Source organism: Sphaeramia orbicularis, chromosome 12, assembly GCF_902148855.1.
Source record: "Sphaeramia orbicularis chromosome 12, fSphaOr1.1, whole genome shotgun sequence".
Classification (NCBI taxonomy): Eukaryota; Metazoa; Chordata; class Actinopteri; order Kurtiformes; family Apogonidae; genus Sphaeramia; species Sphaeramia orbicularis.
In genome coordinates, this window is record NC_043968.1 from 76035289 (window position 1) to 76061369 (window position 26081).

General features: G+C 37.7%; 1 protein-coding gene across 1 annotated transcript in view; it reads right to left on the reverse strand.

Moving 5' to 3' along the window:
• The window catches only part of uhrf2 (ubiquitin like with PHD and ring finger domains 2), a 104488-nt gene that overhangs the window by 58886 nt on the left and 19521 nt on the right, over positions 1 to 26081 (reverse strand). The window contains exons 2-3 of the mRNA XM_030150445.1: positions 24125 to 24511; positions 18250 to 18569 (exon numbers count right to left, since the gene is read on the reverse strand). Coding sequence (XP_030006305.1) covers positions 18250 to 18569; positions 24125 to 24511 — 707 coding nt within the window. The remainder of the gene's footprint in view (positions 1 to 18249; positions 18570 to 24124; positions 24512 to 26081) is intronic.

The following is a 26081-nucleotide window of genomic DNA, read 5'->3' on the forward strand; positions in this document are numbered from 1 at the left end:
GATTTCTGAAATGTTTTAAAAGCACAAATAACCCTCTGTTTTCACTCCAAAACTCAGCCTTTGAACTGGAAAGATATAAGATGACACTTCTTATGATAGTCATCGATACAGAACCGAACAGAATAGAATACTCAGATCTGAAAATTGTTATCTTAAGAACACTTGTGTTCAGCCCTGTCTCTTAAATACGCACCATTGTTTGAAACTGCTCATTAGACACTTTTCCATTGGACATCTGCGCAAAACTTTACCGATATTTACTGAATATCTACAAAACAGAAGTGCGTAATGTCGGTTTTTCCATTAAATCACAAATGTGAGGATTTGTTTGTTTATTATCGTGAGATGACACAAGATTTCATTCCATAAACATGGACGAATGTGAATATAGTGTTGATTTACAGATATATTCATTATTATTGTATATTACCCTTCTATCTCGTACTAAATTTAAAAATGATTCAGTTTCCTGGTGTGTCCACACATACTGCACCATGTTTCTTTTCAAACTCTTGTTCTTTGCTTGTTGTAACGTCCGTCAACATCCATTTTTTTTTTATTCACGTGACTCTAGTTATGGAAAAAGGTCTTTCCATTGCAGTTTTGCATGATATACTATTTACGCTATGCCCGAAGAAGCACCTCTTGCCAGCGAGAAAACTTTTAATCGAAAAATGAGAGTTTTGTTGAAATAGTCATTTTTTCATTAGGTAAATTTTTATGCGCAAGTTATATTTGTGTAGTTTGAGGGTCAAAGGAAAAGCAACTATTGACTGTGTTCAGATTACAAGGTTAAGGCTGGTTTTTAACACACAACAGAATGTTCATTCAAATCTGTAAAACATTTCCAAAATTCACTATCAAGTATCAGGGAAAGCAGGAACACAGTAACCAGACTGTTGCTAGGGACACAAACCATGACTGTTCAAAGCAGCATTCAAAGTATATTGAAGTATAATATTCCGTGTGTTCACTGAACAGACAGACATTTTAGACACACAGAAAGATGGGAAAAATAAATATCAGGCCAGAATATGAGCGAGCTTGAGTCATCTGCATCCAAAGCATCATTTGTGGAAATCACTGCCTACTCTGCCAGAGTCCACAGCTGGAGGATAAAGACTGGTGAAGTGACGAAAACGGAGCAAATGCCAGCATAAACAAATAGGAAAAAGAGGATTAGGAGGTGTGAAAACACACTTAGAGCTAGACTCAAGTGGTACAACTTGACATGCACTATAATACATACAACAGGTGGGACATTTTGGAAAAGAAGAAGAAGGAAGTGTGTTATTCAAATGGACTTTAACTTCTATTTCATTGTAGACAGAATGAACACAGCACAGCTCATGTTTTGTATGGTCGGCTACATTTCATGTGTAAATATACATCGATTCCTCACATTCCGTAGTAATGATGTGAAACAGTGAAACACCAATGTGATGTGGATATTCCAATCATGATTTGGTCTCATCCTTTAGGAGCAAAGATGGGTCATTGATTGCACAAGAAGTCACTGTAATGTGATTCAGGATCTGTCTGTAATGATCTGAGGTTGTGTCAGGTCATAGGTCATCTGGAATACTTCAGTGGTTCTGAAAAACACACTGAGAATTTGGACCAACACATACTGTACTGAACATGACAAAAGTTCTAGGCTTTTACATGAATATACGTAAAACTACATTTGTGGACACAAAACTGGATGAAAAACAATGGCTGAGGACGAGGACAGTGATGGTCTAGACTGGTCTGATGCAGTCCTCACTGGTTCCCAGGAGCAAATGTGGTAAACATCTTCATATACAAGGAATGGAATGGAAGTATTTTAGGAAAATAAAATAAAATAAGGCAGTGTCTACTGCCACAGTACTGTGGCACGAAATATAGGTGTGCCTATTTCCACAGAGTCAATCAAATGTTAGCATTTGTTCTGTAATGACATGTTGTTGTCCTAGATCCAATCATGGATACTGTTCCATGAACTCATTGTCCTCTTGTGTCCACAGTACTCTGCTCATATATGGAGTATATGCCACAACCAAATTCTATCAATTCACTACAGTTTAATATCCTTTTGGCCTTTGGTCACATGACACCAGTGTTGTTGGTGCCTGAAATGGTATTTTTGTAGAACGGGTCCCAGAGTGTAAACATGTCCCAGCTCTGCCCTGGTGTTGGCGTATGGATAGGACCAACACCACTGTATGGAAACAATGAGGCCATAGTACCATGTGACCAGAAGAAGAAAACCCCGGACGGAACCTCCTGCACATGCTCAGTGCATTCTTCTGTGGTTTGAGTGTATCCTGCCATAGGCTCTGTCTGTGTTTGTGTACAGTGCCACATATAGGTGTGGCATACATATTACACCGTTTAACCCAGTTGGACCGTTTCCACCTGGATGCAGATATTTATGGAAACGATATGTGTATGGACGCCAAACTTTTAGAATCTGCAAAAGAAAAATACCAGGAGCATTGTGGTCTGGACGTAGCCTGGGTAACTGGTCCTCTGTCCTTTTCTTGTACCCGGATAGGCCCATGGCATGTGTTTATGTCCACAGTACTGTGCCAGCAGGGGGACAGGTTACCGGTCTACACAGGACAGAACTAGGACACTGATTGGATCTGTGGTGACAGACACATGACAAAGGTAGTCCCACAGGACTGTGGACAGAGGCACTTTGGTAAAATAATGCATAACATCCCTGGTTTGATTCTTGGTGTGGGTGACTTTTGTCTTTCACTGTTGTCTGTCTTTCACTGCCCTTGTTTTCTGTCTCTACTGTGAACTACCAAAGCTTACAAAAAAGAACCTCCAATCACATACTTTAAAAGCTTGCTCCTGTGCCAAAAAAAGATCTGAACAATTATGAAACATCTTTGCGTGTTGTGGTCTTGGAGTGGATGTGGTGAGGTTAATTGCACACGTTTCCTGCCTGCCAATCATGGCTAAGCTGTGAATATCAGCCTTGACTCACAGATGAGCGACAGTTTGCCTGCTTGCCAATAACTAGAATGAGGCTTAGAGATGAACAATATGCCACCACTGAAGTTTGCCTGCACTGCAGAGTACACACAGAGGAAAAAGGAAAGGAGGAGGCCGCTGTGCGCCTGAGCCAACAGCGTACGTGTGTTTCTTGGAAAGTCGAGTTTAAACAGGCCACCCTCAGACGCTGTGCACTGATGCGGACCCCAGGCCAGTATCAAAGCTTAAAAAATGACAAGTTCAAACTTTAATACAACAAACCTTGCACAATCGTACAATTTGATGAGATTGTCCTATGTCATACTTTCTCACATTGTAAAATAGAATTGTTGTGTTATTCTGTCTTACAGCAACAGCTGATTACTTGATTTGTAATAACAAAAATACAAGTTAAAGTGTCTCAAATCTCAACTTGAACATCCTTGTCTAACTAACTTAGTAAATTCTGTCCACTTCAGTGACTGTTCAGGAGAGTGGGCGGAGTTAAGCCTTGTGTCATCATGTTTTGGTGATGTAACGTCCAAATGCATCATGGACAGTTATCAGGTGCCTTTTCCAGTCGTGAACTTATCATCGATCTTTTACGCCTTGTTTAGAAAGCTGGGAAAACATTTTACGATGCACATTACACATTTATTTTTTAAGAAAGTGCCTCAACTGTATGCACCTCCATTGTTTGAAATTATGGGAGCAAAAAAAGAACTTGGAACTTTGTATTTTTTTGAACTGAAAATACTGCAGCTGAACTGTTATAATAATAATATAATAATAATAATAATAATATCATTATTATTACATTGTCAATTATGTCTTGGTTTAGCTTTTAAATAATTACGTGAGATAGAGATTTATGAAGAAATGAATTAAAAAAAAAAAATCACACTGCTGGAAATAAAGGTAAAACATGTGGAGTAGTGGTCAGTACATTTGCTTCAAAAGAGAAGATCAAACAACTGCCTTAAGAGTTCAACTAACTAACAAATCTGTGTCCAAAAAACAAAGACAGAGGTTCACACAAAAAGGGATATTTCATTGAGACAACGTGATGTATGTTAAAAGAGCGAGCTGCTTGTTCATTTGATATAAAATTTTAAGGCAGCCCTTTCACTCACATTTTGAAGTTGAAACAACACGTTACATTTTACAGTGTACTGGGTAGACTATGCTGCATATTTGAAGAATTGTAAAGAGTGACTGGAGAAGGTCCTAAGGAGGAGGACTGCAACAGAAGCACAACACCCCCAGGAGGAACAGGCCAGAGCACTGTGCAGGGATTTCCTTTTTTAGGCCCAAGGGATTACTGTGGTTTTGGCTAAAGAGTGTGTGTGTGTGTGTGTGTGTGGGGGGGGGGGGGGGTACATCAACATGCACACGTGTGCACAAACACACAAGAGAAGAATATCAACCATGGGGCACAACAGCACTCAGTGTGAACAGGAGGAGAACATGAAGCAGCTCAGAGGGACAGTTTCAGACCACACAAACTTCAGATGAATTTAACCCTAGAAACAGACACAATAATACAAAAAATTTAGTATAATAAGAACAAAAGGGAGCTTTACTACTTCTGCACAATACTATATTTCAGTGATGGTATCATTTTATCATCTTTTAACACTACACTCTAATATTAAAAAGTGCTGCTTGGGTAAAACTTCCATCAATCTGACATAATGTTAACGTTAGATAATGTAACTAAGTTTTTCTGTCAGGCACAGTGGTGTCAATAAGAACAGGTAAAGAGTACACCATGTCATTTGTGTCAACAACAGTCACTCGTCCTGTCAGGAAAACATAGGTTTTAGTCAACAAACGCTGGACTCAGAGGCCAAGCTAGTCCTCGTCTTATCTATCCATTCATCCATCCATCCATCCATGCAACTTATGGCTGAATATAACTTAAACAGCTGAGTTCTACTAAATCCAAATTTTATACCAGACTGTAAACATGGATGTTTTATGGATGTTGCTTGTTTGTTAAAAGTCCTTTTGGGTTTTGCCAAACTCTCATTGCTGGATCAAGATGTAAATAATCTTACAACTGCAGTGCGTCCCAACTTTTTTAATATGTCCAGAACATCCACACACAGATAGATGTATCAAACCCTGCAGCTGTCCAGCTGTACTTCATCCAAGGCCGATGGGTGGAAGCTGTCTTTCAGTTTCATTCTAAATGTGTGGTAGTGGCCAGGTCATCATTTTCATTTGACCTTAAATTCCCTCTCATAGTTTCTGGATAGTTTATGTAATGAGTCTCAAGTTTGTTCTACCCTTCACTCTTATGAAAGACATTAGATTTAGATCAAACTGCTTCAGTTCTTCCCTTTCGTAGTTTACAAAACCATGCACCCTTCTCAGTTCTCAGACTCATAAGCACATTCTGCTTTCTTTGGAATCATCTAAATATACAATATTTTCCCCAAAACACAGTGAGTTATTCCACCTGCACATATCAAAACAAAACAAAAACAAAACAAAACAAAAAAAAAACAGTTGCACTGCAAGTCTGTAAGTCTGAATTCTAACATGAGCAGCATCAGCAGTAAATCTGCACATAGACTTAACTTGACTCTCCTCCTACGCTGTCGGAGCGGCTGACCCCAAAGCCTGGTATTGAGAGTAAAAAATGCAGCTTTGCCTTGAGCCCAGAGAGGCAGGAAGACAGACTTTCAGGCACAGATGAGTAAACAACAGACCCAAACCACAGAAATATTCTTGTGGATGCAGAGAGTGTCTGCATGAGCCTTGGAACCGTACTGAATCATTCCAGACATGTATTATCAGCATGAAGGTTCTCAGTGTGTCTATGAAACCATCATTAGTGCTTTGTGTGTTTAGCTGAAGTCCCCGTTAAGAGGAAAAAAGGCAAAGGCAAAAAGGAAAAAAAAGACAAACCCTCAATTTGCTGATAAGCTGCCGAATTGAAAATCCTCAGACACAAAACAAGCGATCTGAATATAATTGCTTCACAGTGGCAAAGCGACTACTGCCTCTGTTAACCTTCGATTTATGCTAAATTGGGGCCAAAATGTGAAACTACATCTTATTTAGAACGTTAAAAATGAACTTTGATCACAAAAATTAAAGAGGAATCCTAATACTCTGCATAGTGACTCAACTACAGGCAGCTTTTCATCGAAGTCCAATAATTAATGACAGAAGAGTCTTCATTATTTTAAAGAGGGTGGCTGGGCTTCTTTATAAAACATGAACATGTACTATTGATTTAGGATTCATGAGGCTGATATCTGCTATTGCAAAGACGTATCAGGTAAATATTTAATGTTGCTTTACATATAACATATATAAATAAATGCATTAGAGTCAACGATTAAAGCGGCATTCATTCATTTTTAGTCCAATGGCCCAAAGGTCCAGTGGACTATTGGTGTCAGTTGTCGTCTGTCCGTTGGTCGTCCGCAAACAATTTTTCATGAATCTTCTTCTCTGAAACCGTCAGAATGACTTGATATTTGCTGTGGAACATCTTTGGGGTAAGGTCTACCAAGTTTGTTTAAAGAATTAGGAAATATTGATTTTTGAATTTTTTTTGAATTTTGGAAATTTTACAAATCCCCATTGGTTTATAATGGGACACAATTCAAAGAGTTATAACTTGAAAACAGTTGAAGACAAGTGATAGAATTACAATTGGCAATAGATAGGAAGTCACATATAGGCTTTCATTTGGTGCCATGACCTTTGACCTTGAGTGGCCTTGAAAGGTCAAACGACTGTCAATTACTATCTTTGAATATGCTGTTGGACTACAGAAGCCTTGGTCCTGTTTTTGTTTTAATAATGATTTAAAATAACAGTGTTGATGTGATCAGTGTAGAAGTTGTAAAAGTGTCTGTTATTGTTCCGTAGAGTCAACAACCCCTTTTCCAACACAGGAACTTTAACTTTACTCTGGATTTTGAAAAACCTGGGTGCGTTTCCACTGAAATTACCAGAGCTAAAAACTTTCCCCTAACCCCAAATTTTCCCTGAAATAAGTTCCTAGTAGGTGGGTGGGACATTTCAGATTCCCAAGAATTCTTAAGAGGGGGGGGGGTCCGGCTGTGTGCTGAAGAACACTGATTGGTGGAACACACCATCAGCGTTTTTCATATACATTCAGCCAGTATGCTGCTAAAAACATGTTTATTCCATTTCTACCAACTTCACTTCGTACTTCGATCATTTGGAAAATGGATCAAAAGATGAGAAGCTACGAGAAGTGGACGTACGACCAGGTCCATTTGCTGAATACACATTTTTGAGCTTTTGGGCATATTCAGCTCACCCCTACAAGTGCATCTGTCTGTTCATCTAAAGACACTAAAGAACACATTCAGCAAATACCCTCAAAAGAACCTGGACTTCTTTCAAATACGCCCAATTCAGCAATTGAGCGTATTTGATGTATTGAGGAATTCAGCAGGACTTTGAGTCAGTGACTCGAAATGACCAAGCCTGATCTGAACAGATTTTATGTAAGGTGGAAACACAAACCACACACATTACCAGGAATCGTGTTACTCAGGTAAATTAATTCCTGGTAATAAAAGTTCCTGGGAGTATTGGTGGAAAAGGGGGCTACTGCAATATCGTCAACCCTCACCATTATGCTCCATAATCCATCATTCAGACACTAAGACAACACTACTTCTAAATTATATTTGTATGCAACTACACATTTTGTTTAACGCTGCCTTTATTTATTTGATCAAAAATATTAAATGACCACTTTTGTTTATTTAATTCAAGTTATATAATAGTTTCACCTCTTTTATATTCCTTGGTGTGGATAGCCACATATTCCACAAAGCATTTCATGCAATTGTAAAGGTGTATTAGACCTACTTTATTTGGTCCATTTCAAATGGACCAGAGTTCATTTCCCCGGAAAGTCCGGACTTTATTTATTTTTTTATAGGTGTGAATACAAACATGTGAACTCTGATTCGAACAAAACAAGTGGACCGAGACCAATTGGTCCACTTGTTTGGTCACATGCGTGCTTCTGTGTTCAAATTCTGGTCCACTAGCAAAAAGTGCAATGAGAATCCAGTCTGACCCAAACAAAAAAAAAATAAAGTCTGCATTCGATCCGAACCAAATAAGCGGACCAAAGGACTGTCCGGTGTGAATACACCCTTAGAGACAAATGTTGAAATGCTACTAAATGTAATCCATGCTGGTAGAAATGATGCCAGGCCTATGATTTAGTGTCGTTTTGTGGAAGTGTTTCACTTAAATGCAAACATTAGTTTAAAAATTAATGTGCAGAGTTCGCAGTGTCATATTATTTTAGATGAGCTGTTGGCATCTTGTCAAGTATTTATATTCATATACTTACAGTATGAAAAAGAAAACTCTTTTACTATCACAAAAGGGGTTCTTTCTGTTTGCTTGAAATTTAAAATTGGGAATTCTTTAATTGTGAACTCAAGGACATATTTTATATCAACCATTTACTGGCTGGTCTTAATTCACTTATCCATCCAAATCAAAATGTACCAACATTTGGTGCTGGGCATGTGTTAATATTGACTATTGCTGCTGATTGGTGCATCTGAAATGAATTGTGGGATACATGGCTATCTGAAGTCTCCAATGCGGAGTACAGGAGCAAAGAGGCAAAACTCATTAATTCAACTTTCAATAAATCTGGTAACAGAAGTCATAACTGGCAGCATTAGCCTACATTCATGCCTAAATATAACATGAATTGAACCTTTTCTTTTTCAGTGTTGACTATGATCAAGCAGGGACAGTAGTTTTGTATTCTGTATCCTATAAACAGTAACAGCACTAGAACAAGCCACACAAAACAAATGACATACAATTAAAATAAAAGTTACATAATAGAAATAAACATACATAGTCTCTGAGTGTCTTCCATAGACAGTTACTCTCATGTCATGTTACTTGCATTCAGGGAAAATATCAAATGGAATGTGAGCACGTGTTAGCCATTTTTTCCCACTCTGGATTAGAGGGAAAAAATAGGAAACCAAGTTGTTTGTTTTCTGAGTTCTCATTTTATTCTGAAAGGATGATGAAACAGACTCTCCATGTCAGTTATAGAAGGAAAAGTCTGAATGACATCATCAGCTTTGTCATGTGATCATGGAGTACTGCTGTGTATATAATCTGTTACATCTACCCCAAGAGGCATGAACATCAAATAATGCAGCAAGAGTCCAACAGAAATATATCTTGGAGCATAATCTTTGACAGTTGAGTGAAAGTACATCATCAAAGACCCCAGTGACTATATGCACATTCTCCACCAGCATCAAACATCTAAAACTTTGGTCGGGATTTCGATACTTGACAGTCAAACAATGGCTGCTCTATGAGGATAAAGTGATAGTGTGGGTAAATGGAAAAGTGAAACTACACTTCTTTATGTCACTGTCACATACTAAACCAGAACATGTTACACACACAGGAGTGTGTAAGCAGGTCTCGGATAACATCCGCCGACAGTTCCAGATACTGCTGAGGTTTGTGTCACTGCATCTGTAGAGTCTCACACTATGGGGTAAGAAAGCTGTCCTAGTATTCATGTGCAGAAGACAGATATGTGTGCATATTAGCCTAGAGTTGTGCAAAAATAAATATAGTTGTGCAAAAATATAGTTGTGCAAAAAATAAATATAGTTCTGCAAAAAAAAAAAAAATTTGTAATCTCTTGAATGAGTTCAGTCGTGCATAAAATGCATTGTGTGTATTTTATCTGTCAAATTAGGAATGGAAAAGTTTTAACATCAAGATATACAAACATGATATACAACTGTACGATTGTTCTTTCTCCACCACAAATATGAATTCACCAACATGACTCTACTGTCAAAAATCTGTCTCCACTTCACAGACATTATTTCTGGAGCAGACGATCCATGGATTCACAGACTGACCATGAGTTCAGGTTCCAGATCAGGTCCAGATCAGGCAGGATCACTGTCCAAGATGGACGACCAAGTCAGAGAATGAAACCAGGTCCAATCCTACCATTAGTCCACTGTTGTGACCACAGAGAAGGAACCTGAACTCATGGTCAGTCTGTGAATCCATGGATCCTCTGCTCCAGAAATAATGTCTGTGAAGTGATGACATATTTCTGACAGAGTCACGTTGGTGAATTCATATTCCTGATGGAGAAAGAACAATTGTAAAGTTGTTTTTCACATTTGTAATTCTTGTCAAAACTTATTCATTCATATTCACACAATACATTTTATGTACAATTGAACTCATTCAAGAGTTTACACATATTTATTTTTTGCAAAACTATAGACTAATATACACACATTTGTCTTATGCACATGAATATTTTGACAGGAACCATACCTAGGGTTGTAACAATATCATGGTGTTACAATTAATCGCAATTTTAAATGTCACAGTTAATTACTTGTCAAGGCTGCCAAAAACAGTCTCATAAAGTACAGTAGATTACGAGCAGAACCAAAGACACGCCAATCTGTGCTTCCCACACGGAACGAAAGCAACGTTACACAAACTACATTCAACATTCCATAAGTGAAAATGACAGAAGGACCAGCTGACCGTCAGCCTTAAGGGGTGGATGGATTTCTGAATTGTTCTGACTGTAAATATATTTTTGATGCAGTCTCACTTTCGTTTCCATAGAGTTTGTGTTCACTACTGTCATCTCTGCAGCTTCAGGCTACCATTGTCCAACCCATTCATACCAGTCTGTCTGCATAGCTTTGGTAGAGTAAGGCTGTTCTTCTGCAGTTCAGACTATCAGACAAACTTCAGGAGGGTGAACCTGTGAACTGATGCAGTAAACACACTCTGTTTGATCACAAGGCAAACTGCATTAAATAGTCTGATGATACAGAAGTAACCATTACTTTGTACTGGTCAGGATGAGCTGAGGTGGGGAAGGGTTCGGGGTGGGGGGGTGCAATTTGTTTATTTCATTATACATTTAATTTTATTACCTCCGCCAAGGAGGTTATGTTTTTTACTGGCATTGGTTTGTTTGTCTGTCTGTCCGTGTGCAAGATAACTCAAAAAGTTATAGATGGATTTGGATGAAAATTTCAGGAAATGTTGATACTGGCACAAGGAACAAATGATTAAATTTTGGTAGTGATCGGGGGGGGGGGGGGGGGGGGGGAATCTGCCTTGGCGGAGGTCTGTGCTCTCCAAGTGCTTTTCTAGTTTGTTTGTCTGTCTGTCTGTCCGTGTGCAAGATAACTCATAAAGTTATGGATGGATTTGGATGAAAATTTCAGGAAATGTTGATACTGGCACAAGGAACAAATGATTACATTTTGCTGGTGATCGGTGGTGGTGGTGTTGGAGGCACTGATCTGCCTTGGCAGAGGTCTGCGCTCTCTGAGTGCTTTTCTAGTTTAATTTCTTTTTTTTGCTACACTAATTACAGTACTCTTACATTTGTTTTTGTATGCATGTGTGTATACGTATATATATATATATATATATATATATATATATATATATATATATATATATATATATATGTAAATGTGTGTCTATATGCATATATGTTTATACTTGAAAAAAAGGAAGGTAAATTGTAATTCTGTGATTGGAAGTGTCCTGTTTTTCTTCAATAAAAAATATTGGGGGAAAAAAATAGTCTGACGCACCTGTAGAGACCACATATGACCTTCCAATGGGTAATTACAGTTTGAATTTGAACTTTTCACCTCATGCTCGAACGAATGTTTGAAGTTCAAATAAAAAAGTGACAGCCCCAATAATTACTGTTGTAAAATGAATTTGTACAAAATAATCGTAGTAATTGTAAAACCACAATTATTTCTCTGACAATAATCTCAGCACCAAAGTCTCTCGTCGTTCCATCTCTAACTTTACCCCATATCACACATTAAAACAGAGCCGTTTTAGCAGCTCTTAAGCCTGTCTTTAAACTAAAGCCTCCCTGGAAAATTCATTTGAGGTTTTAACATAGAAATATGAATTGTGATTAAAAATTCTAGATTTGCATGCCTCTAACAGCAAATATATTTATCAGGGTAAATCTCGTCAGCTAAGGGCTCCTAATGATCCTGCCAACGTGGAGATCCTGAATACATGTCTGCGATTTGACTCAGACTGATCCTGATTTGTAGTGTCCACTGAGAACTTAGTGAAAGGCCTTAGTAATAGATTACAGCAGGAGTACAGGAGGAGCAGTTCTGTGGGAACATTCATCAGCTCAGACAAAGATTCAGTTCCCCTTACTGCCAGACCAACACAAAGGAAACACTTATTTCATTTTAGCTCATTTATCAGAGGAAATGCAGTATTTAATCAGATGTTAAAGTTTAGTTTTTCATGTTGTGTGTGTACTAGGTTGGAATTCCAAAATTAGTATTTAGAATATTAGAACTTAGGTGGTCTGAGAGGAAAGACTTAGACCATCCCTGTGGACTCGACTCTGACGGGAGGTTTGGTCACTCATAGGTGTTTTCAGAAAAGTAGGGGGTTAAATATGTGACTGACAGCTGTCATCAGTGACTGTTACTCTACTCTGTGGCTCAACACTAAAATGTGGAAAAGTGGGCTCACTTTCATCTATATTTATGTTTAGTTTTTCCGAGTTGGACCAAGAGAAGAGAGCTACAGGAGGCCGGTGTCTTAAAAAAAAAAAAAAAAAAAAGAATATTTTATAGATTACCAAGTCAAAAATACGAAGCAATGTTTAGTATAAATAAGTTAGTGTGTAGGACTGCTACAAAGGAAACTGGATTTATATTCTCATAAGGTTCATTTTCAAATATTTAGTTTTTGGCAACAAACATACAGTGGCCCTGAAGGGCAAACCACAACGACAAATTGCAAAGCACACAAGAAAAAAACACACACACACACAAGAAAATCACGCAAACAAGAAAAAAACACACACAAGAAAAAGACAATCCCGCAAACAAGGGAAAAAAAAGCACACAAGAAAAAGAAAATCAGGCAAACAAGAAAAAAAAATACACAAGAAAAAGACAATCCCGCAAACAAGAATAAAAAAAGCACACAAGAAAAAGAAAATCAGGCAAACAAGAAAAAAAAAAAAAAAAAAACACAAGAAAAAGAAAATCATGCAAACAAGAAAAAAAACACACAAGAAAAAGAAAATCACACAAACAAGACAAAGGTCCTACTGGAAAAGGAAGGTTCAGTACCTGCTGTGACCAGAATCTAGATGCTGACTGGATTATCTTTCTGACAGGTGGGAAAACTGGAAGTTTATATTTAAATATGGCTACCACTGAAGAAATTATAAGGGATTATTTTGATGCAGGACATATTTATGCCAGACACATTTAAATATAAACTTCCAATTTTCCCACCTGTCAGAAAGATGATCCAATCAGCATCCAGATCCTGGTCACAGCAGGTACTCACCTTTTCCAGTAGGACCTTCTTGTTTGCGTGATTTTCTTTTTCTTGTGTGTGTGTTTTTTGTGTGTGCCCCTGTCTCTTTTGTGCTTTGCGATTTGTCATTGCAACCATATGCAACAGCTAAAAACTACTGACACAAACTGCAGATCACAGCAGAATTCAACCAACTTGTTGTCAACTTTGCAAGAAGAAACAATCAAAACAACAAACTAAATTTTCTGGTGATAAACAGAAAATGTACAAGCCCACAAATGCTTCGGAGCAGCTCACTATAGACTTATTATCTGTAGACGATGAGTGAAAACAAGGGAGCAAATCAACACTGGAGGCTTCAGAACAAACTCATCTTTAACTAAACCTAAACATTAAGTTTGGTTGTCAAAAGCTGTGAATCACCATTTCCCACGTTGAAGTCCTACTGACATCTCAACCAAATTATAACATTTTCCATGAGATATTACTTCCTTCAACCCCTCCCTCTAAAAACAATATGCCACACAAGACTACTTTACAAAGCTGTAAATCACATTATAAAGAGATACTCCAAAAATGTGTCCATCTGTGTAAAAGCAAATGTAACAGTACATATGAAACAAGATAAATGCTAATTATATTTGACCATTTTATGTCTATATTTGTTAGTCTTCCCACAGAGAATCTTAAACATATGCTCAGCTCAGCCAAGATTTAACCACGAAACCATATCTGAGAGTGTAGTTCGGAAACACAAACACAGACACACACACCCGTTCAGTTCCTGGGAGCCACAGACTGACTCTCCCAACATATCGCTCTCTTTGATTTTGTGGATCATTACAGTTTGCTGAAATTCTGAGCAGACTTGGAAAGCACCGAGGTTCTTTCCTCTGGACCAGATTCTGTTCTCAGACTCTGCAGGCAGGTGTTTTATGGGGGTGGGGGGGTACAGTATGCATGTGTGGGAAGCTAGAGTGATCCTACCCACCCTCCACTTTTCTCTGGCAAACAAAATGATGGAAGAAACCTGGAATGGCGCTCAGACAGAGATAAGATACTGCGCAATTAGAGGATGGCAAGGTTAACCTCAGAATACAACAGAGACTTTGGATCTTCAGCATTTGTAGCTTTAGCATCCTGCGGTTTAGGTGAACACAAACATTACATATTACTGTGATGTGAATAAACAAAGACAAAATGTTTTGTGTCCCGGCAAAAATACATGTCCCATTGCAAATTAAAAAAGCACATATCGGGAAAGTGGGAGACTGAGGAATGTCAAATGGGAATGATGTCTGCAGAGAAGAAAAAAAAACACACATTCACTGCTCAGTATGCCTTAATACAGTTCCTCTGCCACAACATCCTATGACGGAAACACACACTACAATGCGCACGGCAGCGAGAGGAGGAAGAGGAGGCTGTGCCTCGTCGGTGGCATGTTCACAGCAATTACAGACAAAGCTGAAGGAGGCAAGCGAAGAAGTAAAGCTCCTGAGAACTCATGAGTTGCCATGGAAACGTCAGCTTCTGAATGAATTTGCTGGAGAAGGGGAGCGAGAAGAGATAGAGTCCAAATTGTAGCATCCACTACATAAACATCACCCCATAAAGACACACACACACACACACTCTGAACCACTGGGAGAAACCGGACGGTGCAATTCCCAACATGCCGTGCCACTCATTCTTGCAGCCCCTCTCATCATACACAAAAATATGTATCATATTTGTTTGGTGGTCATTTTTATCTGGTGTCCCACATACAAACACAGAAGAGATACATTACTACTGTCGCAAACAAGACCCCAACTATGTAACCTGATCCATGGAGACATTATATGTCTGTGTCTGTTTTGGTCATCAAATATTCTTTACAGAAAGACGAAAATGAGGCCTTACTTGATGCGTCCTCAAAAAGTGTAAACATTGAAATAAATGTACAAGATGTTGAGAAATATGTTTAAAAACTAAACAAAACAAAAAAATCAATGGATTTTTTTCAAATGATTCATGTATTTGTCTGTCTAAATGAACTCAAAACAAAACATGATTCAAAAATAGTTGTTTTTCTAAAACTATACGCTTCAACTGACAACAGAAATAATGCTAATAATGGTGTCAATGCTAACAATTTGTTATTAAAAAAAAATGTCTGAACAAGGATTCTTTTGATATAGTGGCCAGCTCCACTGGGAGGTTTTACCTTTTTAACATCATTTGTCAAAAAAAAATTAGACACTTTTTTAAAATGTGTGTTGTGTATGTCTATTTTGTAGAACACACAAAAAAAGAGATCACTAGACAAACAAAAAGCCGGGATGCACTGATCGCAGACATATATTATTTTGTTTGTGTAATTTATCCACCAGGGATTTTTCATCATACATATAAAAAACAGGGTGACTTTACAGTTTTTGATGAGGACAAATTCAATCAAACAAATTTAAGAAAAAACCTTCAATATATCTTTTAAATCTAGACTGAGACTTCTTGAGGTCAACTCCACATCATGCACTTGTTTTTAATAATCTGTTTCTAAATTCAGTCTTTTGCTTGTGTTTTAACTGTAATTCTGTATTTGTATTCTGTATTTGCTGCTGCTCATGTTGGCCAAGACTCTAGAAAAAGAAGTTCTTAATCTCAGTGGGATTTTCCTGGTTAAATAAAGGCTAAACAAATAAAATAATTGATTAGATGCTTTTGGTGGAACGACATCGCCCAATGCTGCTATTCATCTTGAATATTGGTGCATTTCTAAATAAGGCTTATTTATTTATTTCAGTAGAATGTGCTACTGCACCTGCAAAAGGACCATAAAAATGAAAAATGTTGAGGATTTTAGCATTTTAAACTATAGACTGACATGTACACTTTATATTCTGCTATAGTTTATTCTTTATACTGCTTATACATTCTTATTTTATTTTTACTTTTTTTTAATGCATGACATTTTATAAGGTGAGAGAGGAACACAGTCTCAATCCTATGTATGTTCTGTGCATCTAGTGAATTGACAATAAAGAATCTTTGAATTTTTGAAAATGAATACCACTAATTGCATTTGATTCTGAAAAGAAAATCCAATGACCCAAACACAGACGAGCACCTCCACTTTGCATCTGTCATCCCATACATCTTTTTCTTTTGTATGGTCACATTGGATCTCAATCACTTTTTTTGTTTTGTTTTTAACTGATTTATTTATTTATTTATTGCTCTAAGAAATCACATCCCTTTTGAGAGTGAAAAACTTTCCATTCCCATTTTAATGTTTTTGATTTTGTCCCTTTTACTTTTAATTACCATATTTTCCGGTCTACAAGCCGCTACTTTTTTCTCACGCTTAGAACCCTGCGGCTTATACAACGATGCAGCTCGAGTATAGATTTTTACAGGCTAACGGCCTCCAGGGGGTGCTCTAGCAAGAAGCACAAAAGCGAGACAGACAGGTGGAAGAGGTGATACGAAGAGAAGTTTTAAGCTTAACTTCTAACAATCATTTTGCATGTCATGCACAAACCCTCATCATGGAAAACACATGAAGAAATTCGTATGATGCAGCTTTTTAGTTAAAACCAATCGATGTGTCTGTCTGAGGAGGACATAGAACTGCTGCACGGAAGTGCCATTGAAAGCGACAACAAAAGAGAGACTGAGAAGGTGTGTGACGGAGCTTTTCTGAGGCTGTTCACCTCCAACACTGAAGAAGATGACTTCAGTGGTTTCAATGCGCATAAGGAAAATGAAGATAGCGATCAATGACTTTTCTGGGTTTTTTAACCAGCCGTGTTACTGCCATTTTACTGCCGTGTTACAGGCACCGTTTGGAAAAAAGCAGTTAAGGCAGTGGTTCCCAACCTTTTTTGGCTTGTGACCCCATTTTAACTTCACAAATTTCTGGCGACCCCAAACATTCAAAACGGAGACATTTTTTTGCTCAAATTAATTTGTTTTTGATCATGTAATAGTTTGCTATACTACGTTGCAAATAAACATTAATTTTAAACTACATTTAGTCTATATTATTATGGACGGAGGCAGAAAAGCCAGGTGTAGATTACTGCACAAAGTGAGAATTGGATTTTCCTTGGTCAGGATATGTACAGTCAGTCCAGCTTGTATTTACAAGGCTGACAATTAATAATGAACAAACAATAACTCAAACTATGAATTATGAAAGAGCTGCAGCATCTGAAACCGAATGCAATGAACATTTGACAGATAAACAGTACCACAGTGTTTAAGTTTCAGCTTCAGAGTTTGTCATGTCTTTTATGGATTGGGATTGTCTCTATTTTCTCTGTCAACTCACCATATATTTTTTATTAGTACGACTTTATTTTTTTTAATCAATTACTAGAAATTTCAGGATACCCCATTTGAATTCCAGGCGACCCCACGTGGGGTCCCGACCCCACGGTTGAAAAACACTGAGTTCAGGTATGGAAATAAATGTTTCAATAATCTTTCTGTTTACCATCTTTCTGTGTAAATATCTCATGTTACATCGTGGACACCTATGGCTTATAGTCAGGTGCAGCCTATATATGTACAAATATTTATTTCTTTTAAAAATTGGTGGGTGCGGCTTATATTCAGGTGTGCTCTATAGTCCGGAAAATATGGTACCTTTTTCTGAAAAGAAAATCCTCAGACCAAAACATCCACGGACCAGTAAAACTCTCTTTCCTATTTGAAGTGCAATACGACAAATCTGAATCCACATCAGCTCCCTCGTATATCTGATGGTTCTGGTTCACTATGCCCTGACTTTATGCCGACATCTGATCTAAACCATTTTAACAGAGCCAGAAATGATGTTTGCTACTGCTGCAACAAAAATCAATTCAGCTGTGACCTTCAGCGGCATGATGAGCCATCACTTACTCTTCATATTTAATATGGTAAATCACATCCTCTTCTCTCTCCTTGGTCTCTGTTGCTGCTGCACAGTCTGTCTGAGAGGTGGAGGCTCCATTACTGTCCGAGTTGAAAACAACATTATTCCTGTTACTGTCTGTGCTTTGGCCCTGCTCGTGGGCCTGTCCCTGCTCGGCCTCCAGCTTTCCATTAGTCCTTTTTGGGGGCCGGCCCACTTTGCCCTTGGTGGGGGTTATCTGTCCTTTGGGAGCACGCGTTACATTTTCAATGCAGGCCTCAAACCAGCCGCCGATGCTCACGTCTCTGCAGTCCACCAGCTCGTTAATCTGAGGAGACAGAGACAGAAATAATATGTGCGCTCTGTGGACACACCTTATGGACACGTTTGCATGATTGAAGACATTTGCTGTGTGGTTTACGAGTTATCTGAAAAAATCCTAATATTTATGCGATGCTTTCAGTCGCAATTCAAGTCACTCATCATTGTTCAGAGACTTGAAACTCCATGAAGAGGAGATCAACATAAGATGTCAAACTGATGTAAATACTGAACAGAAGATCAAGTGAGGGCTATTCTGAAACCTCACATATATATTAATATCATACAAAATACAGGTTGACCAATAGTGCACATTTACAGGATAATACAATAATGATAACCAGTTAAGTATTCAAATAATCAGTAACTGGGTTCAATAATTGTAAATCACTATTAAGTCATTAACACTTCAACAAATAAATAAATGAACACAGAGAGATCACTAAATATCAAACTCAAAATTGATATAATTAATAAATATGTCAGTAAACATTAAATTAACTAAAAGTCTAGATGAGATTATTAGCATTGAAAGGTTGAAACTCCTATTGAGGATCCTAACAGTAAATATGTACAATAATTACATATAATCTGACAGAGGTATTATTAAAGGTATTCTCTACTTAAAATGGCACTACTTTGTTTAAAGAGCAGAGCATTTATATCTCAATCAAGCTACAAAATGAATTTAAGACTACGTCAATGAACCATTATCAGCAACATGTTGATGCTGTTTTAATGAGAACTGATTTTCAAAAGTCAAGTCATTCTAATAATATCACTTAAAACCATCTGAAGGAAATGGGCCGAGACAGAAGATGCTCAATTATACTAATATTCATTTTCAGAACGTTTCTTTAACATCTAATGTCCTAGTGCGCAGGGCTCTATTATACTAATCTTCAAACACTGCTGTGCAAATATTTTTGGGATGCATCTAGAATTATTCCACCCATGCCACTGTCTGGCTCTGGGTTCAGTTTTAAACCCACTTTAAATATCTGTGGAGTCCGTAATGAATACTTATAAGGCTTCCAAAAGCGTGTGCGCTAGATATACAGTGGAGCTGCGACTTCTAAGTCCTTCACTTGGTTATTGATCGTCCTAGATGCTAGTTTGGGTTTTTGGCAAGAAAACAAAGTGCAGTCGTACACATAATTCTCAGACATAAGGGTGAGCCAGACGGCAAAGCTCCGTCAAATTCAGCATCACACAAATGGGCCACAAATACAATCTGTCTGTATTAGTTAAAATGGAGAGTGATAAAACCCCTCTTCCTGGTGGGTGTAAATTAGAGGTAGACCGATATATCAGCAGTTCATCTTTATCACTTTTACTTTTTGGTACTTCTGATATGGCATTGTATATCTCAAATATTTTATGTTTTAAATCCAGAATTCCATCTTATTTCACATCCCGCTGTTCCTGTTTTTAAGTAGAGTTCTCTGTTTTGAATTCATCTTTGTCACTCCTACTTTTCAGTATTTCTGATATATCCATTATATGTTTCAAATGTTTTGTTTTGTTTTGTCTCGGCTATACTGTAAATGAGAATGCGTCCTCAATGTATCTCTGAGTTTAAATAAAGGTTATGAATGAATGAATTTTGACGGCATAATTTTTGCATTTCACAAATTCATCTCACGGGCCAGATGTGACCTTGTGGCAGGCCAGTTTTGGCCTGGTGGCCATATGTTTAACACCCTTGACCTCAACTATATCAGACGGTGTCACAGATTAGAAAATATATTCCGGTGTGCAATCTGTCCCTTTGTCTCACTCTTGGTTTCACTCTACGCTTGAATCAAAATCCTTTGACTGCTTAAATTCATCACTTTTCTTAGAAACTAAATTGATGGTAAAATTAAACCATATTAATAGCATATCAGTGAATCCTACTGAAGAAAATAGGACTGGCAGTAGAGGCACCGCAGCAGTAAATAACCAGCCGTTGTGGACGCAAGCAACTCGCAGCAGGATAGCAAGACAGCCGCCACACATTGCAGAGGTTATGCAGTGTGTCCCAGGCTGAAACTGTTGTGTACCATCAAACAAACATGACTCTAGAAAAACAACATCTAAATGATGTCACTAACAACAAACTTTAAGAACATTTAATCCCAACATCACACAGACTATGAAGGCTTTACATGTGAAGTGAAATCTATATGAGAAAAATTCAGAAGAGCTGTTGTTTCATTATGATCAAACCTATCTCTGTGGTCTGTTGTATACCTCTACATTACATTCACATCATTTCAATATGTCACTTCCACTACGTTCACACTGCAGGTGTTAATGCTCAATATCAGGGTCAAATATATATCTACAGGAATACATATACTCGTGATTATTTTTTTCTCTTTTTATCACAGTGATGTACATTGTATTATGCTGCAAACATCTAAAAGTATGTTTCATAAGAGCAAAAAGTTTAGAAATTAAAGGAGAACACAAAGTTTTATCCAAAAACAAATCTTGGCGTTCTTCAGACACACTCACACAGAAACAAAGATTAAGATAAAAATGTACCCGGAGTCGACCTGAGAACACTAGAGAATTTATTTTTCTGACATAAAGTTTTATTTTTCAAAATGTATCACCTCTCTGTAAGTAGGTTTGGCTCGGGGTCTAACCTGACAGAGTTAACATTAAAAGGAGCTGTATGTAAGAATTATGTTCTAAATAATGTAACTGTCACCAGACATTAAAGGTCCGGGAGACTTTCTTCACCAGTTTTTCATCAAATCTGTCAAACCCCAGTCATAGTCATAAGTCTTTCTGTGATTACTCACCTGAATCTCTTCCTTCACGGTGAACAATTTCGAAGTGCCATCCACCATAAACAAACCATTTGTTTACAAACAGAGCCAGTAGGCAACTCGGGCATCTTCGGAATTTTGTCGCGTTGTGGGAAGCGGACGTTCGTATAGCCGCCTGGCAGCGGCAGCACAACCATATGATATTATATGGCTGCAACGAATACAACGTGGAAACAGCTGAAACGCGGAAACGACTGAAGGGAAGCGGCGCTCCAGCCGTTTCCGCGTCATGTTTCTTGCAGCTACCGCTGCCAGGTGGAGCTCTGCTTCCCTGGTGGATGGCACTTCGAAATTGTTCACCGTGAAGGAAGAGATTCAGGTGAGTAATCACAGAAAGACTTACGCATTCGTGATACTAAGGCTATAACTGGGGTTTGACAGATTTGATGAAAAATTGATGACAAAAGTCTCCCGCACCTTTAAGGAATCATGTTAATTTTAAATACTGATATCACTGACAGAAGTGGTCTAGCAAGAATATTCACATTTGAAAAGCTGAGTGTCAGCCCCTAAATAGAGTTTCTGTTGTCATTTTGTGTTTTGGTCTGTTGCTCCACCCATCACCTCATCATCTCCCAATCACAAAGTCAGTAGTGTTTGTACATCCAGGTTGCCAGTTCCCACTGAGCTGCAGCTGGAATATTTCTGATCATAAATGTCTGATGTTAATAAACCTAAAAGGCCTCTTATTTTTCCCAAATATGTAGTGACAAAGCGAGAAACAAAACAAGGATATGTATAGGAGATGCTATTGAAACATGGAGACGGATGAAAGCGGAGAAGAATTGGAAAACAGACGCTGGCTCTCCTGAGATCCACGGACAGACACACGACTGTTGCCTGTCACTGACTTACATTGGTATCATATCCGTGGGCCCATCATGTAACACTATCACAGATTTGAGGTACGGAGCAGTGCATTGCATTGTGGGCTGCTCACAAAAACAACATGCTGACTTCAGTTGTCTTGAAAATTGAGTTTTTAGAGGGAAAAAAAATCTGGATTTTACTTTTGGCCAAAATCTTGCAGCCGTAATATCTAGACGTTCCACACTGATGGACTCTAACACAAAAAGACTGAGTGCACTGATAAAAGCCAAAGGTGTGGCAACAAAATATTAGTTTAAAGGTGTGAATATTTATGCAACCAGGTTTTTATAAGTTTTTTATTTTTCCCCTTAAAAGATTTCAATTTGTTTGGTCACATTAATGATGGAAAAAGTTTTAAAATATTTATCTTGGTCTCATTTTCTACATCAACAAAAAGCTGGCATTTTAACAGAGGAGTGTAGACTGTTTATATCCACCGTACATACTGTTTTCATAGGTAATACATACTGTTAATACTGTAAATACTGTGTCTATTCATATTTTATGCCTATTTTTTATTCTACTAAGTTCAGTTCTGATCTTACTTTTGTAAAATTACATATTCTATTTCTTATTTTATTTTTAGTTTTGTAATTTTATATTTGTTCTATTCTTGTTTTGTGAAGTACTGGTGTTTTATTAATATTGTTGGACTGACTGGACTGATTGTTGGACTGACTAATTTCATTGTACACACAGTGACAATAAAGGTTATTCTATTCTATTCTATTCTATTACTGATACTGACAAAGCATCCACTGATGTCACTGTCAAGAGATGGACAATTTGGAGGAAACAATCTGTTATTCTGTATTTGACATAAACACTGAAAGAAATACTCTAACATTTCCAGAATATTAAATGGGATACAGGGTAAGTGTAAGCGTTTCTACCTATATTTTGCTTGATCTATGTCCTTTACATTTGTCTTCATCAGGGTTGGGGAAATAGTTCCATTAGCAGTGTTTTATGTTCAGCAGGGGCCCTACAGTTCTCTTGGACTTGAATTAATTACAAAGGGTGGCAGCAGTAGTGTAGGTTATGTGTTCTATGTATTACTCACAATAATCTGTGAATGTGAATGATGTCGTCTCTGATTTAAACATATACTTGTCTTCTAAATGCAGTAGTGCTGTAGCACCTTCCAATGGGACAGTCATATAGTAAACCTGTATATTTGTAGAAGGTCCTTAAATCAAAACTACTCCATCCTTGCAGCATTAACCCATAAAGACCCAGTGCTACTTTTGTGGTACTTCCCAAATTATTTTTTTTCTATATATTCACCATTTCTTAAATGACACGTAACTATTTATTATGAAAAGAACCTCTGTATTTGCATTTTTCCAGTGAAAATCAGTTACTTTCCAATATTTAATTGATTGATCATGTAGATGTTCATAAAAGCTCTCATTAAAATTGAGGGTTACTATACCAAAAAACAGAGAAAACTGAAGAAAAGTAACTTTTTCAGTAAAATATATCATTAACTGAACATAAAACAAGTGTCTACGACAGCTGGTATTTATCCAACTCCATGGGTTTTACTGGTGAATCAATGTTGCAAAAGAAAACGGTGTTTCCATGGTAACTACGGAGCCTATGAACGTCCAAATGGGTCATATCCGATGACCATGAAAAGATGAATAACTGTATTTTACATCAATTATTGACATGGATTGATAGGATTAGAGGATTAACAGGTATTAAACAGTTTAGATCAGTGGGTGGTTTCGGTTGCTAGTGGATGTTTGGGTCTTTATGGGTTAAATACTCAGTAATCACTTACATGTAAGAGAAAGATAAACCACTTTCTTATCGAACCGTGTATATACATTTGTTCATTCTTTTCACTCCCGTCCATCCTCACCTTGTAAAACCCAATTCCTGGGTCAACGAGTGTGTTTCTGCTAGATGTGGGTGGTTGGGAGTCCCGTGGCGGACTGGAGGACTTGAATCCGTTTTTGGTACTGCTTGGGTTACTGGGAGCGCTGGTGTCCGGTTTGGCTTCATTAATAGTGCTGGTAGTGACACTGCTGTCATTGTCTACATTGGTTTCCATAGCAACAGGGGAAACAGACGCTGAGATGCTGTTGCTTTCGGACCTGCAGTCAGAGGGGGCGGCTGAAGGGGCGAGGCCTGACGAGTCCTCCTTGCCATCGGGGCTGTCGGGGGCGTCGGTCTGTGAGCGAATCAGAAGCTGGACGATGTCATTGAGACCCACATTGTAGTCAAACAGTGTCTGACCATCTTCCATCTACAAAAGAATTTAAAACAACATATTTATGAAATGACACACACTGAGCTACAACATATTCATTTAATTACTCATATATATGTATATATATATATATATATATTCTAATTCATAACTGTTGTACTAAACACATAAGTCAAAGTAATAAATACTTAAATCAATAAATCTGTATCATTTAACATCAAACAAAAGTAAACAATAAAAGTGGAATCGACAAATGCAGAAAGAGGCCGTAAGAAAAAGAGATTTGTAACTTTTGATCTGTTTTTCTTCCTCCAGTCTAATATTATAACAGTGAGTGTCGTCAGTATATTCTGCCAGCACCCATAGTTTGTAAAATTGGATAAAGAATCAAAAAATATTTCACAAAAAGCAGTATGAAATTCACAAAAAAAGTGATTTCTTTTGTTAGAGAAATGACTGGAATGATTTGATATTCTCAAAACTGTTGTCAAATATACTTTTATTATTCATATTTTCAGCATAAGTTCAAGACAAAACTTAATAAACATTCCAAAATATGCATTGCATTAATCAACAAAAATAATAATAAAAAAAATCAAGGGAGGTAAGAGTGATGGGAATGGTGTTAAACAAAAGAAGCACCACTGTTAGTTTATGAGCAGAAAAACACTCATCATGAATTGCATATATTACAACTAAGAAACAGGTTTGGAACAAGAAAAGTCTCCAGAGAAAGATGTTTTACATTTTAGGTACTTTTCATGATTTGCATGAAGCAAAAACTCAATTAATGTAATTAATTCAACTGTTTTAACACTCTGTCATCTAGTCCAGTATAAATAATTATTAAGAATTTTCTGTGGCATAAACTGGAGCTGATATTATGTATTAAAATGAGACATTTTCTTCCACGTGATATCAAATGCATCATCAACTGGCCTCAGACAGGCAGAGTGCCTGTCAAGGACAAACGAAGAACACCTTCGACAGAGACAACACTGAGCCAGTGGAAGAAAGTCATTATGTATTCAACTGTACTCAACACTTACAATAAATCTCTACACCTTTAAACACACCAGAGCTCTGTTTACACATGTTCCTAAGAAGTCCTCTGCAACATCATCTGTTCTTGTTCTAAAAAGGTGAGTGTTCAGCTACTAATTGAAAGCATTCATCCAGAAATTCAAGTGACCTGCTGAGTTAACCGAGGAAACAAAATCATTAGATAAAATGAAATCATCACCGGTGACTGGTAGAGAGCTGCGTGGCCCGACTGAAAAGCTCAGTTGTTCTTATAAATAAAAAAAATACATGTTAAACTGGAGCTGCACCTGCTACCTACACCAGTTCTCTGAAGGAAAAAGTTGAAAAAATAAATAATAGGGGAAAATGCATGAATTAAAAAGACAGAAGCTCTAGCTGGGAGAAAGAAATGACTGGGTTGCTATGACAACCAAACGAGAACACCCCCCACCCTCATGAACCTGAATCACACAGTCTCCGTCGACAACATCCCACCACCACCACCACCATCAGTGCGACCCTTTGAGGCAGCACACCGTATAAGCGTCAGAACATCAGGAAACGCTTTCCTCAAAAATAAAAA